This window comes from Cephus cinctus, unplaced genomic scaffold (genome assembly GCF_000341935.2).
Source record: "Cephus cinctus unplaced genomic scaffold, Ccin1 Ccin1_scaffold0017, whole genome shotgun sequence".
Lineage (NCBI taxonomy): Eukaryota > Metazoa > Arthropoda > Insecta > Hymenoptera > Cephidae > Cephus > Cephus cinctus.
This window is the reverse complement of record NW_014332765.1, coordinates 16996-31427: the sequence shown is the minus strand read 5'-3', so window position 1 is coordinate 31427 and position 14432 is coordinate 16996. Positions and strand designations below refer to the sequence as shown.

The window sequence follows — 14432 nt, the reverse complement described above, 5'->3', positions numbered from 1 at the left end:
TCTATCTCCTTTGAGTCGTCCCTTTAAACCAAATCGAGAGCGTTCCTTAGCGAATCCGTACGTGATTTTTGGAGATTCCACGGCCGCTTCCCCAGGGCATCGGGCGACAGCTGGGCACCACATCCTTAACTCGGGCAGGAGGTTCCTCTCCTGCCCTTAACCATATCAAAACTTCCTCCGCCCGCTCTACAGCCCTTTGCCCATCTCCAGCGGGGCGCCGGTATTTCACCCGGGCTTCTGCCGGTCCGTGGAGACGTCTCCGTTGGGTACTCTCCTCTGCCGGGCAACTGAGTACGTCGAGACTATCTCCCCACGGCAGATTCGAGTACCTCGACCTCAATTAAACCATAACGAAATCTTACGAGAGCCTTGACATAACTATACGAATCAACCCGAGAGCGTAGCTTCTGAGCAGGGTGGAGACCCGAAGGGAACCAGAAATCGAGAACGTTATCTGTATCGGTAACCGGAATCGCCTTGGGACCGTGATTCGAAAGTTAGCAAAGTAATCACAAATTTTATAAGAAAAAGGATTAAGTCTTCTGAAAATTTTCAAAGCTGTTTTTTAAGCTAACTTATTACTATTATAACTTTTTAGCATTATTAATATTATTCAAAATCAATGTTCTTAGTATTTTCAATGATGTTTGTTTTCTTTCAAATTTTCTCTTATTTCGAAGTGTAAGAATTTTAAATGAATCAAACTTTTGGATTGTGAATGTATACGTGATATATCTTAGAGCAGATAAACTATATTATTCATCAAGCGAACAAAGTGAAAATCGCCTTTGTCAGCGGATCATGCGGTGAAAATGAAAATGTAAGGTGTAACGAGATCACTTTTAGGAAGGTGTAAGATGATCGACATACTAGTGGACAGAGTTTGCAAACAGACAGAAAAGCTCTAAACTTGATACATCTGATTGGTATCGGCGTTGAGCACATAACAAAGAATTTGAGCAACACCAGTAGCGATACTGATTGTTAGAATGCCACTAAAATCTTCTTTGCAAATTGTTTAACGGAACTTCATAAGAGTGAGAAAAGAGGGAAATAAAGCATAGAATAAAAAACCATCGGACTTTCAGTGATCGGCTGTCCATTCTCTAGCTGTTTCAATTTTTTTACTCAAAAATGTACGCCAGAATGATGGCTTTCGCTAAATAAAAATTACTTATTTATATTTTGCAGTCTACGCTGTATGAAAGGAGTAAATACTACGTTTTCGCATTCGTGTTACGCTCGACACAGCATGCTTCAATAAAATTTAGTAATATTAAATGAACCATGTCTTATCATAGTCGGAAAATTATTATAAACACATGGCGAGAGAATTGCGTTGCCAAACAACCAAGCCGGTCAACTCGGGATCAAACGCTCGGCAGGCAGGTTCTAACGCTTACATTAGGCGAAGACTCTAGAAGAGTTTGGTAATTGAAAAGAAGATAAATCATAATTCATACCACCAAAGTGCAAAATCGAAAAAATGCAATAATACAACATTCTTAACAGCACTAATCTAAATAGGCGGAAAGACATTCGCCCGATAATGAAAAAGAAAATTAGGCACAGGCGAAATGGACAGTTTAGCCGTGTACGTATCCTATAAGCTTCAATAAAAAGACAGAAGATATTAAAGAAACGAAAGATCTCACAAAAAGAAAAGAAAGCAATAAGCTCAATAAAGTAGCGAAATAGAGCCGTAAAGACAGCAGAAACACAGCAGGATTCCGATCTCGCATTCGATCGGACGATACTTGACGGAGATGGTCGAGCTCTCCCGAGCGTCGACGCGCAGCGGCGGAATCGGCGGAGTGGAAACGAGCGGCGGTCCTGTCGGCATGGCCGTCGAAAATACTGGGCCTGGCGGGTTGAGGTTCTTCAGGCGGCTTCCCGGCCTAACGCAGAAGGTTGTCGTAGGTGATCGGCAGACCTTAGGCGGGCCAAGGAAGTAAACGGCATATCCCTGCCGGCTGTATTGGCAGGGGATAGGCTCAGAGGGCAGTCCTAGCCGGCCGACGGAAACGGCGGAGTAAGGAGCTTGGTTTGAAAGAGAGCTCTAATATTCTACTGTTTTGTCGCGCGATTCGGGAGAATCATGTCACAGTAGTGATTTATTTAATTCGCATTAATAATATAAATTCAATACTTCTTGTTAGAGGAATTGGCAGTACTCCTATACTTGGCATAGTTCTTTACACGTAATTATTTTTTTGGGATTAAGATATTACGCGAGCTGCAATGCCTATCTAATAATTTGTTTAACATGATAAAAAATACCATTAAGCAGACCAAATAATCTACCGTCTTCAATGGTTTAGGCAACGGTACTTTTGAAGAAGACTGAAGGGGTTGTTACGTTGACGGTCTGCAATCCTAACCAAAGCAAAGTTGCGAAAGAAGATGAAGAGAGAGCCAAAGGTATTAATGCCGATGCTGTTACCAGCGGGGACCAAACTAACTCGAGTAAGTACTAGTTTATGTCTAATGATTAAATGAATTATACAGAGTTTTCACAATATGACGAACGTGAATAACATGGTTGAATTCTAGGTGATAATTTTAAAAATACATGTATAATAAGTTTTGCAGGTCGAAATATAAAGATAATTAGTGTTAAGGTTAGTATCAAGAGACTCGGTCGAGTCTCGCGCTAAGTACAAGCAACCCACTGTATAGGACACGGCCCGCTGAGCCTCTACTCGAAGCATTTTTTGTACCTGTGTTTCGATTCAAATATCTTATGAACGGCTATGTGTGAGGAAAAGTTATTGATACATTCACTATAGGAATTGAGGGTTCTGAATTGATTGCTATCAAAATCAATGAGATTGATGTACCAGATTAGGGCGTATTGAGACAGCGAGCAAGATGATTTCATTTCAAGTCCGCTGTTGTCGTCGTCGTCTTTATATGTTCCTTTACTTTTTCACAAGACGGATGAGGCTGGCTGCTTTGCCTTCTTTAGCTATGTGTACTCTGGATGGTGTTGGTAATTTACGAATCTCTCAAAGTAACATTTACGTGTAAAAAACTACACCAAGTACAGGAGTACTGGGAATACCTCTAACAAAAAGTGTTGAAATCATATTATTAAGGCCAAGTACGTAAGTCACTACGTGTTTGCCTATTATATAATCCTAGCACTGGCCCATCATTTTCATTGCATTTTCAAATATTTCGTATAACGTTTTTATTACTCTTTTACATTATTACTGCTTCCCGTATTTAATTATGATTTAATGGTCATTTAATAATTATTAAAGCTTTAAATGATACCTTATCGAGTACTATTTAGCGGGTCCGTGCCAGGAATTTTAAGTACTTACTTCGAACGTACTAATAGCATTCTAATACTGTATGTTTGTTAATATGCTCTATATAGAAAGTTGACATTGGTTTTGAGTTTGATGACTGGCATAATGAACGCAAATTTATATCAAGAAATGCACGGACTCGCCAAGTAGTACCCGATAAGGAATCACCTAAAGTTTGATTAATTATTAACTGACCATTAAATCACAATCAACTACGGAAAGCAGTAGTAATATAAATGAGTAGCGAAAACGTCATAGGAGATTTTGAAAATATTGGGTTAGCATGAAAGTAATGAGACACTCTAGAAAACTCTACAGATGTCCTGTTTTAAATAAATTGTTTTTGCCTATATTCTATTGTATCCCACAGAGCGGAAGTATCTAAAATGTTCTACAACGTACTAGAATATGGTCAAAAACAATTAATTTAAAAAAGGATATGTGTCCAGTTTTCTAGAGTGTCTCATTACTTTTATACCAACCCAACACAGTTAAAATGATGGGCCAATGCTAGATCATGTAATAGGCAAACATGTAGCGACTTATGTACACTGAGCGTCATTAATGGTGTCCAGCTTGTAGACGCAGCGCAGTGATATAAGAGAGGAGACTGGACAGTGACTGCTCACCTATCTCGGCCTGTACTTACAACGCAGAAAGCACTACGGTGCAAGCGAAACGCCAGAGCGTTGCTCGGTGCGCCCTTAGGTTAGATTAGATAGTTCCTTATTGTATATAATTTGATTACATTTTGCAGTGTACTTATTTCTACTTCTCAACGGCTGCGAGTTTTGCCTATTTTCGCGTACCGTGTTCGTCTAGAAATTTCTGGACTGTTACAGTTTGTTACTGTTAGTCCACATACTGTTATCGTCTCGCTTGTGCAGGATGTTGTTTTATGGTCTCGTCTTGCAATCCGAGTATTTTTGTTATGCAGGATTTGGTGCTTGTTCACCCGCCATCGTCTCCCGATCGTCGAGCAAGATAATTTACTCGATGTTCAGGAACTGGTCCCTTTTATGTTAGATTCTCAGCTCGCAGTGTTCGCCGTTTCTTCGTTTTGATGGGGCTGTCTGTCGCTCTGTGCTGGTCATGAGTGGCAGTGGTCCCATTCTGTTGCTTGGCCGTAAGATGTTGTGTTGGCCTGGTCTTCTGAACTCTTTGGCGTTCAGGATGCTTACCCCGCTCGGTGCGCCCTTGTTGCACAGCATGAGTATAAGCGATACGACAACAAGGCCCCTCATGCGCAATAGGGAGCTTGGTGGGGGACTACCCGTGTCCGGACGCACGCTCTTTCTCCCTCTCTCAGACTAACGTTCTCTGACGAGGACAGCTAGTAGCCGATAAGGAGCAAGAAGGAGCTATGCGACTTTCAGTAGTACGAATGAGATGGACTGTTTGATTACCCATCCTCGTCACACATCGTTAGTGCGAGAAAGAGAGATAGTGTCCGATTGCTGGCATCCAGCTTGTCGACGCAGTGCGGTGAAGTAAGAGAGAAGAGTGGGTGGTGATTGTCGACCTACCTGAATACATGCGTGCAACGCAGCGAGCGCTATGGTGCGGCTAAGAAGCCAAAGCGTCCTTTTCGCACAGCATGAGTGGGAGCGAGACGACAATAGGTCTCTGAGTCGTACGCGGGAGCTTGGTGGAGCTTGCTCAAAAAGGAAAGCGCAAAATCGGAAACTCAAGAATATAAAATAATAACGACACTATCGTCTTTTATGCTATAATAGGCGGGAAGACATTCGCCTGATAACGGCAATGAAAACTAGTCACCTGCTAAACAGACGGTCTAGCCGTGCACGTGTCTATAATCTTCAATCAGAAAAACAGAATATATTAGGTTAAACGAAAAATCTCACGACAGAAAAGAAAAGCAAGAAAGTCCTCAAGAAAAGCGGAAAACCCCGGCCCCAGATGTAGCTGGGAAAAGGCGTCAGCAACGGCAATCGTCTCTCGTTCTTTTTCTTAAAATGTTCAACACGTGGGTTCGCTTCGAAACTTCACATGACAATGATTTATCGATTGACGATCGTGGGCAAGCGAGCCTAGGTGGGGCAGAAACGGCAATGGAACAAGACGAACGTTGACGAAGGCGGCCGAGTTCTTTCATGCTTGATGCGCGGCGGCGGAATCGGCCGAGCGGAGACGATCGGCGATCCTGTGGGCACGGCCTCGAAACACGCTAGGCCTGGCAGGCGGGGATGGTCAGGCGGCTTGTCGGCCGAACGGGGGCGCTGTCATGGGCGATCGGCAGACCTTAATTAAGCGAGCCAAGAAGGAAAGCCTTATCTCCCTCTCAGCCGTATCGACGGCGAATGGGCCCGGAGGGCAGCCTTCGTCGGCAGACGGAAACGGTGGAGTCCCCTCCCGGGTGCTCCAGAGTTTCTTTTGCGTTTGACGGCGGCAATAGCATCCCGGCGACATCCAGGTCGGCGGAAACGACGGATACGTCGTGGCCGGTGTGAGTGTCGGTCAGATCTTTCCACGGTTATCCCTTACTGGATAGTCTTAAAACGGCAGCCACGCTCAAACATAATCGCAAGATCTCCAAACTCCAAACTGATGGCGCCCTGTCCTCCCGCTCTTATGTTGTCGTAGAGAGACTCGAGAATTGAGATTGATTATAACATAACAAAACGCAAAAGATAAGTCAGTGTAGCGAAACGAAATCACAAGTGTTAAAGGACGATAATAGACGTTCACAAACGGAAACCTTAAAAATGATATTTTAGGCGGAATATCGCTAGTGGATTGATGTGTGGAGATAGGTTGAGAGAGAAAACGGAATTTATTAAATTTTGTGGCGCGATTCTGGAGAATCACGTCACAATAGATGTCAGGCGTGGAAGTCCAGGATATCCAGGTGTTCCTCTCCGTTGTTTCGTGTATTTCAATGTCGGACGTGAAAGTCCATGGTGTCCAGGTTTGCCTGTCCGTAGTTTCCTATATCTAGGTGTCAGACGTGGAAGTCACACATATCCAGGTATTCTTTTCCGTTGTTTCATATATCTGGGTATCGGGCGTGAAAGTCCAAAGTATCCAGGTGTTCTTCTCATTTGTTAATGTCTGTTGGTTTGAATTGACGCAATTTGAATTGGAGCATGCCAACGATCACACTCTCCGCGCCCGAAAAGTATCGTAAGAGAAATCGTGCAAGAGTACTTATTTTTTCTATCCACAGAATAGAACATTGGCATCCAACGTGAATGGAAATACACATGAAGCTGAGAAGAAGGGCTAATTGCTAAAATTGTGCGTGCAACAACAAAAAACACTGTACGACAAGAAGCGACTGGCGCAACAGACAGTCCACTCGGAGAACAAACATCGAATTCGAAATACAGTCCGAAAAAAGTGTTCAAAACAGTGTAAGCGACGACGAAAGACGTCACGAAGAGAATTAAATTTAACTATCTTACGTAGAAGAGATCGAGAAGTGTCTCTCTCTCTCTCCAGCTGTAAGACGCAAGACGTCTTTTCTCTCTCTCTCTCTCTCTCTCTCTCTCTTTCTCTCTTTCAAGACATCGCACGCTTTCCGCACAAGGCGGCGCGCAATTATTGAGAAGACCTAGGACGTCTCTCTCGCGCAAACAAGGCAAGACGAACAAAAGGTTTCTTTCTCAATCTCAGGACATCGAGCGCATTTCGCACGTAGCAGCGCGCAAGGAACAGGACAAGGTTTTGAAAAAATTCCGTGCAGAGACGATACACGCAACGTGGGGCATAATATCAAGTAAGTGGGTCGCTATTTCTCCCATCCCTATTCTTTGATATTCCTCTCGTTATTGTCAGTCAAAATCGTAGAGTATAGAGCTTTGAAGCAAAAGCGGAAGAAAAAATATTAGCGGAAGCTCAAGTCAGGCTCGGCAAACTTGAAGTGTATTGGGCAGAATTCGAAGAGATACAGACGGAGATCGAGTTAAGACCGACGGACACCGACAAATCAAGAGACTCGATCGAGTCTCGCGCCAAGTACAGGCAACCCGCCGTACGGGGCACGGCCCGCCGAGACTCTTTACTCTATTGTACTCTGTATGGTGTTAGTAATTTACGAATATACAACACAATCAAATACACTTTATACGTGAAGCTACCGTTCATACGGAATTTCCAGATCGTATAAGGGTGCTTTCACAACAATATAGAATTATTCAGTTTTTAATAGCATTCATGTGGAGCGCGCGTATATGGGTGTATGTATATGTGTTCTTCGGCATAGTTCCTCGAACATCTAGGTGTTGGGCGTGGAAGTCTAGGGTGTCTAGGTGTTCCTTTCCATAGTTTATTGTATCTAGATGTCGGATGTGAAAGTCCAGGGTGTCTAGGTGTTCCTTTCCGTAGTTTCTTGTGTCTAGGTGTCGGATGTGGAAGTCCAGGGTGTCCAGGTGTTCCGCTTTGTACTTTCCTGTATCTAGATTCCCGGCGTGGAAATCTAGGGTATCCAGGTATTCCGCTCCGTAGTTTCTTGTATCTAGGTGTCGGACGTAGAAGTCCAGAAAAGTGTGTAACGAGCGCCGCTTTGGCGCTTCGCTCAAACTATAGTATCCTCTCTGATGTTCGCACGGCCTGAGGTACGTAAATGATCCAGCACACTCTCCTCTCTTATGTTTACCACACGGCTTCAATAAAAAATTTTGAAAATTCTTCAATTTTAATGAAAATTGGTATACGGAGGTTTTCGGGATCACTGATTACGAATTTGCAATCAGTTTTTCAAAATTTTTTGGCAGCCATCTTGGATCCGCCATCTTGACTTTTGAAAAACTAATTTCAATTTCGTAATCAGCGACCCCGAAAATCCCCGTATACCAATTTTCATCAAAATTGGAGAATTTTCAAAATTGGTGGTAGCCATCTTGGATCCGCCATCTTGAATTTTTGAAATCTGATACCAAATTCGTAATCAGCGACCGAAAAAACCCTTATATACCAATTTTCATAAAGATAGGAAAAAATTGTTAGTTACCAAAGAATTAGCGGTATTATCAAAAAAAAATTTTATTTAAAGCCGCCATATTGGGTGCCGCCATGTTGAATTTGGAAAAACCTACCACTATACTTTGAAGTTTAGGGTCCGTGGACACTTTTAGTCTATAAATAAGGTTCCCTTTATGAGCGTTTTCGACTCGAAAATTTTGATTGACAAATTTTTCTCATTTCGAAAACCACGTTTTTTGTTAAATAAACAAATATAACTTTGTTAATACACATTTTTTTAAAAAACTAATAGCGTAGATCGAAAGATGAGACAATTTTACATAAGAATTACCTTTTGTTGATTTTTTTATAGATCGTTTTCATATCGAATAAAGCCGCTGAAAAAAAAATTGAAAATGTGTCCCGCCCGGACTTAATGGGTTAATTATAATACAAATAGTTATACAGTGATATTTAATATTTAACGAATTATTTTAGTCGCCAACGTACCTTAAGTATAAATGAAACTGCTACCGTCCGTTCGGTTTGGCGGTGCTCAGACGAAAGGGATGAATAGCTAGTTCCTACGCGAGAGGTCTAAATAACGTATAGGTGGGGATAGCTAGTGAATTTGGCGACATGCTAAGATCGCGATTAGAACTATATTGATTTTTAAGGTTTACCATAACTCGATAACGTCGATTTATTACAGGGTGAACGTGCCCTTTTTTAGACGAGCGTCGAGATTGCCGAGTGCACATTGTATTTTGTATCACGGCCTCCTCGGAACAATCGCATATCACTCCTGTCAAGAGAAATATATCAAAATATAATGTTTCTCTGACAATCTCATTTCCGCCCGGGGCGGATATGGATTACGTAGTGCGCACGTTCAAAATTAAAATGCACATGCGCATTGCGCAATCTCCTGAAACAACAAACTTTTACCCCTCGAAAGAGGGTTGATATGCTACTGTTTCGAGGGGGGGTGTGGCACAAACTAGTTTACAGGCTACTTTATAGCCTTCCTGGTTAAAATACTCAGTTTTTATGAACTTATTTAAAACCCTTTAAGATTAACAATTAATTTACTTGTACCATCCGGTTGGCCATCAACATTAGGATACAAAAAAAACCAACCGTAAATTATATAACTGAACTCTCATCATGCTACGAAATTTAACTTCCGCAATCGAGAAACTCGCTTGTTTAGGCACGCCACGTCACATTTTCTCCCGTTCGTCTAAGACAAAGCTTGCCAACAATTTAGAGCTTATAACGTAACGAATGAATTTCAATTCTTAATCACTTTTCTGATATTCCTGAAAAATCCCTAAAAGACGATTCATTTTCTTGACTAAACGATTCTCCTTAGCCTCATCGTCCGAAGAACTACGTTTTCTTTCTGCCATTTCTATTATTGCACCACACGTGATGTGACAAATTCGGCGTGAAAACAAAGAATAACGTTTGGGGACTAGTCATGCACGCATGAGGATTGGTTCGAAGTTTTCATTGGTCTTTAAAAACCGTGATGCCTCTACATGGAAGTGAAGAGTACTACATTTTATATTGAGAAAAGAGGCGCGCAATACAATTAGTGGATGGTTCCCCTTAAGTTATGCCGTCCTTTGCCACGTGTCTTAGAAATATAACTTGCCAAAAGATCGCTCATATATCAACGATAAAAGACTGCAAAAGTTTTATTTTTTTTTATTTCGATGGAGAAACTACTATCGTTTATACTTTATTATTTCTTTTACTATATTAGCTGCACCAAAAGAACCAGAGAAACCTAAGGAACCAGAACCTCCTAAAGATCCAAAAGACTGTGAGATATCAATTGGAAAAGAAACTACAATTGAATTTTCCAAAAGTAAAGATACGGGAATCGGACTTACAATAGTTGGTGGATCCGACACGCCTTTGGTAAGTTTACTTTGTTCTTATTTTATAAAATGTACGTGTTTCTTTACAATAAAATAACAGCTGTATTGAAATTTTGTTGTATTTCACGTTTAAATGATAACTGGCTTTTTTATTATGTTTTTTCATTGTTTCTTTCTGGATATTTCATAGTAAAGGTAGTAAGTAATAAACTGTAGTTCTTTATTAGCATACACGAGGTGTCGAGGCCGCTTGTGGCGCTAGACATATCAAACGAAACAGCCAATCACAGTGCAGAAGATTTCCTCAAGGAAGCTCGAGACTTCCTTTGAAATAAGGAGGCCAATAAGGCTCCTTGTTCTCTCAAAGAAGATCTATGAAATGCGAAACGAAGAACAAGGGATCCTTATTCCTCAAGGAACGACTATGAATACGGCCACTAGTGTAGTTCCCCCCCGAGTGTCCTGTGGATACAGTTTTCAGCGTTCACAGATTAGCTGCACCAGAGCCGGTGAGGTCTCCCAATTTATTAATTGATGTAGGAGTTTCGGTTTGCGAGTTTCGATTCTTTATGTTACATTCTCGATCCGTTGCATTCTGTATCCCACACTATATACCTAATGCTTACTCCGACCCTCTCTACCTCAATCTAGCAACCTGAGCGGCAGTGCATTTCTGTAACCGTCCGCTCTCGTCCGTGCATCCAGTTGCGTTTGCTGATTTTACGCGACCCCAAAGATTAGCACCTACGGTTGCGTTTCTCGATTTTACGCGTCCTCAAAAATCGACATGATCCGTTTAGTTATCGTATTTTCTGATAGATTCCGTCAGAGCTCTAGTTTTGGCGGAGCTGTGCCTTTTCCACCCCAACTCCCAGGTCATACCGACTTTTCAGCTCCCGGTGACAACAAAATTGGCGGTGTCCACCTAGCTTGCGGATATATGTGCGAAGGGTGTGCGCCCAACGGTAACGCAGGATAGTTCTCGGATTTTTCGCTATCAGTGTCGAGTTAAGAAAATGCGTTAAAACCTTTATTCTGCATTGTCTGAGTTTTTTATTATCTTCTGGGGTATGTCCACAATAAGGTTCTATTGTATACCTATTAACTGGATACAGCTATGCTGTTAAATTTCTTGATACATTTTTAAGATCCTGTTACGTAGGCCGTAGTGGCTAGCGAGGCCTTTAAATTTGATAACAAAAATTTAGAAGTAACCAAAAGAAAAGGAACGACCGGAGGTAACGTGAATAATATTTGAGTGAATTCCGAGCGGTAAGAATGCACTCAATGGTGGGTTCGCTGCTCGTTTAAGGTGTTGAAACACGCCTTGCTATTCCAACGTGGGTAGATATTCTCTGAAATGTTGAGGATGGGTAAGAGATATTTAAAACGCGAGTAAAATATGAGTTTATGATATATTGTTACAACCAATTTTAAAGTTTTCAATTAATTGTAGTGTACAGTGTTTCTATTATGAGAAATATTGTGAAATCGGATAACAAAACCTGACTGTGTGTGAGATTAAGGCAAGAAGAAATTTGGTGGAACAGAAATCTATCAAATCTATGCGATATTTGGAAAGACTAGTCTATGCAGCTCAATTTTGCCCGGTAACCGATCCAGCTTGTTCCCTAGGGTATGTAATAACGAATCCGTACCTAGGTCAGATTGCGAATACTACACTGAATCTAATACTCTAACGGTTAGAGCCACGAGTGACGACGTGCAGTCCGATCTTTTACGCGTGAAACTGAATGATTTTCTGAGCTTCTGTGCCATGATTTTGGCTGCTTATATAGTCGATTTTTGCTGATGCTCTAGGTACGGTTAGGACGTTAGGAATACACTCGACTAACCAGCTGGGTAGGTGGCACGAGCAATGCACTGGGTAACGTGCTGAGTCTGCAATTATGCTCCCTGTCGGCTACGTTATTCTTCTGTTTCGGAATGAAGGTCGATATACGTAGCAATCCTATTTCTGACTATGCAGATCAATAGTAAAAGCAGTGTGGACTTCAAGCCGATGTTGAATTGCTGTTATTTCGAACACCAAATTTTGTATAGTATATGTATAACAAAAACGAAGGAAGGAATAATTTACTGTATATTTTCTTTTCATAGGGTAGCATCGTAATACTTGAAGTTTATCCAGATGGTGCAGCAGGAAAAGATGGTCGATTAAAACCTGGCGATCAAATAATCGAAATGTGCCACGAGAGCTTCAAAACCATAGAATACGCAACAGCTCGCGAATTCATTCTAAAAGTCTCAGGAACGGTATGTGTAATATTATGATATATGTTGTAATATAGCATTTCGATGTACGTCTGAAAATGAGCATAGTTAGTGACTACTTAGCTACATCGCGGCGATCTAGGCTTTGAACTGTTATTTTAAGAAACTATGAAATTTTTGGCCATATTAATTTAATTATTTATTGGGTGTCTTTTAAGTGACCAATATTATAGACTATCTCTTTTCTAGAAAATGTCATTATTTTTTTTTTCCAATCTCGGTAGAGATTGTTAGGCTAGGGCTCGGGTGGGAGTCACTCAACAGGCTAGGGTTAGACTAAACGAATTTTTTAGGATCGTGAAAAAATTCTGCCACAGCCTTTTTTCACGATCCTAAAAAATCTTTTGATTATTTATGTTTATCAAAAAATTACAGAAATGGTATTATTCTTTCATATTTTATTTTATAGATACACATGATAGTGCTTCGTGAGGATAAGGCTCTCGAAGAGATTGATGTGGAAATTCAGAAGAAATCTGGAAAGGGTGCGGGACTTTGTATAACTGGCTTCAAAAGTGGTATAGGAGCTTACGTATCCGACATGGTAAGAAATAGGATTATCAACCATATAAAAAGTGTATTAAACCTTTTCGGGGAGAAATCGACTATATGCGACATCCCCTTTTATTTTAAAAACTTTCAGTTTAATTTATATGACACTTGGGCTACTGGGGTTTTCTGTGATACTCTATTTGAATTAAGTGTACAAAATTTTTATTCAAAATGGCGAATCTAATATGGCGAGTATCAACATTTTCAAAAACAAAAATATTGTACTATTTTCATAAACTAATTACACGTGTATGGACGAATATGGTTGAACGTGGTTGACCCAACATAACTGCAAGCCTGGGAAAGAGTGTGAGAGGGAGTAGGGGCAATTGCAAGAATTTCCACTATCGGCAAAAATTCTGTAAGAAGGCGTATAATTAATTGTAAATAAACGACTAATTTATTAACTAGGATTCCTTGCGTTGAAAATGACGTGTGATACATTCCCATCAACCCAGCAGACATCCGGCATCAACAGTTCTTTCTAACTAGTCATGAAAGTTGTTGCCCAGCTGTATATAATACGCCTATAAATAATACGCGGCCGCTTCCAACGTGCTGAAATCCGAAAACTATCCGAAATTCGAACTAGATCGGAGTGTTGGGCGCCAGATGCGGACAGATGCTCCGCACCGATGTACCTGCTATGGCTGCTTTTTCGTGGTCTCCCGGCTGCTCAGCCTCAGCTAGCTGAAATGATAGAGGGGATCGCGGGATCGACAAGAATCGAACAGTTTGGGATATGCCAATGATAACGCCTGAAGTTTGAACGTCCGTTTATTCAAATCAGATAAACGGTATCAGTACAATCCGTCCCGACGCGTACAATAACTCCCAACAGCGATCGCGGCCCTCCGTAAGGGCCGCCGGGTCAACCTTTCCTACCGTTTCTAGCCGGCCCTACCAACGGTTCGGGAATCCCTCACGACGCGGTTCGCGGCCCTACAAAGTTCAGTGGGCGAATCTCTTCCCCAACGCACATCTTCGCACGTCACCGTACCGAACGCCTGGACCACCATTCTCCGCTCGGGCTCCGTGTAGACAACTATCCCGGCCTTTTCTCCGAGGGGAAAACATGCAATAAGAAGAGCCGCTCTCGGCGCTACTCACCAGTGAAGCGGCTATCTACTCAAGTGGACCCTTGGACGATCAACCAAAAACAAAATCCAAAGATACATTCGGGGCGAGGGGTCCTTCTCTCGCCTGATGCCACCCACGGGTCACTCTGCCGTTCTCTCTGTCTTGCACCACCTCACGCACTGCAGAGTCACCCTGTGCCCTTACGGATATGCCACAAAAAAAAACCAAAATCGAAATCGAGTCCCAAGTTCACAGCCGCGTCGTCCAATAAAAGGATTCCAAAGAAAAAGAAAAATGTCGAGTCGTCAATCAACTCCGCAACAAAAATCTACAATATTGCTCACTCAAATTTCCGCACGTGTATATTTACCGATTA

At 41.8% G+C, this 14432-nt stretch overlaps 1 protein-coding gene across 1 annotated transcript in view; it reads left to right on the top strand.

The window, feature by feature from the left end:
- Window positions 1-14432, top strand: part of LOC107265201 — a 280971-nt gene that overhangs the window by 262551 nt on the left and 3988 nt on the right. Inside the window, exons 30-33 of the mRNA XM_025082561.1 lie at window positions 2322-2466; window positions 10012-10169; window positions 12251-12406; window positions 12834-12968. Of these exons, the coding sequence (XP_024938329.1) occupies window positions 2322-2466; window positions 10012-10169; window positions 12251-12406; window positions 12834-12968 (594 nt within the window). The remainder of the gene's footprint in view (window positions 1-2321; window positions 2467-10011; window positions 10170-12250; window positions 12407-12833; window positions 12969-14432) is intronic.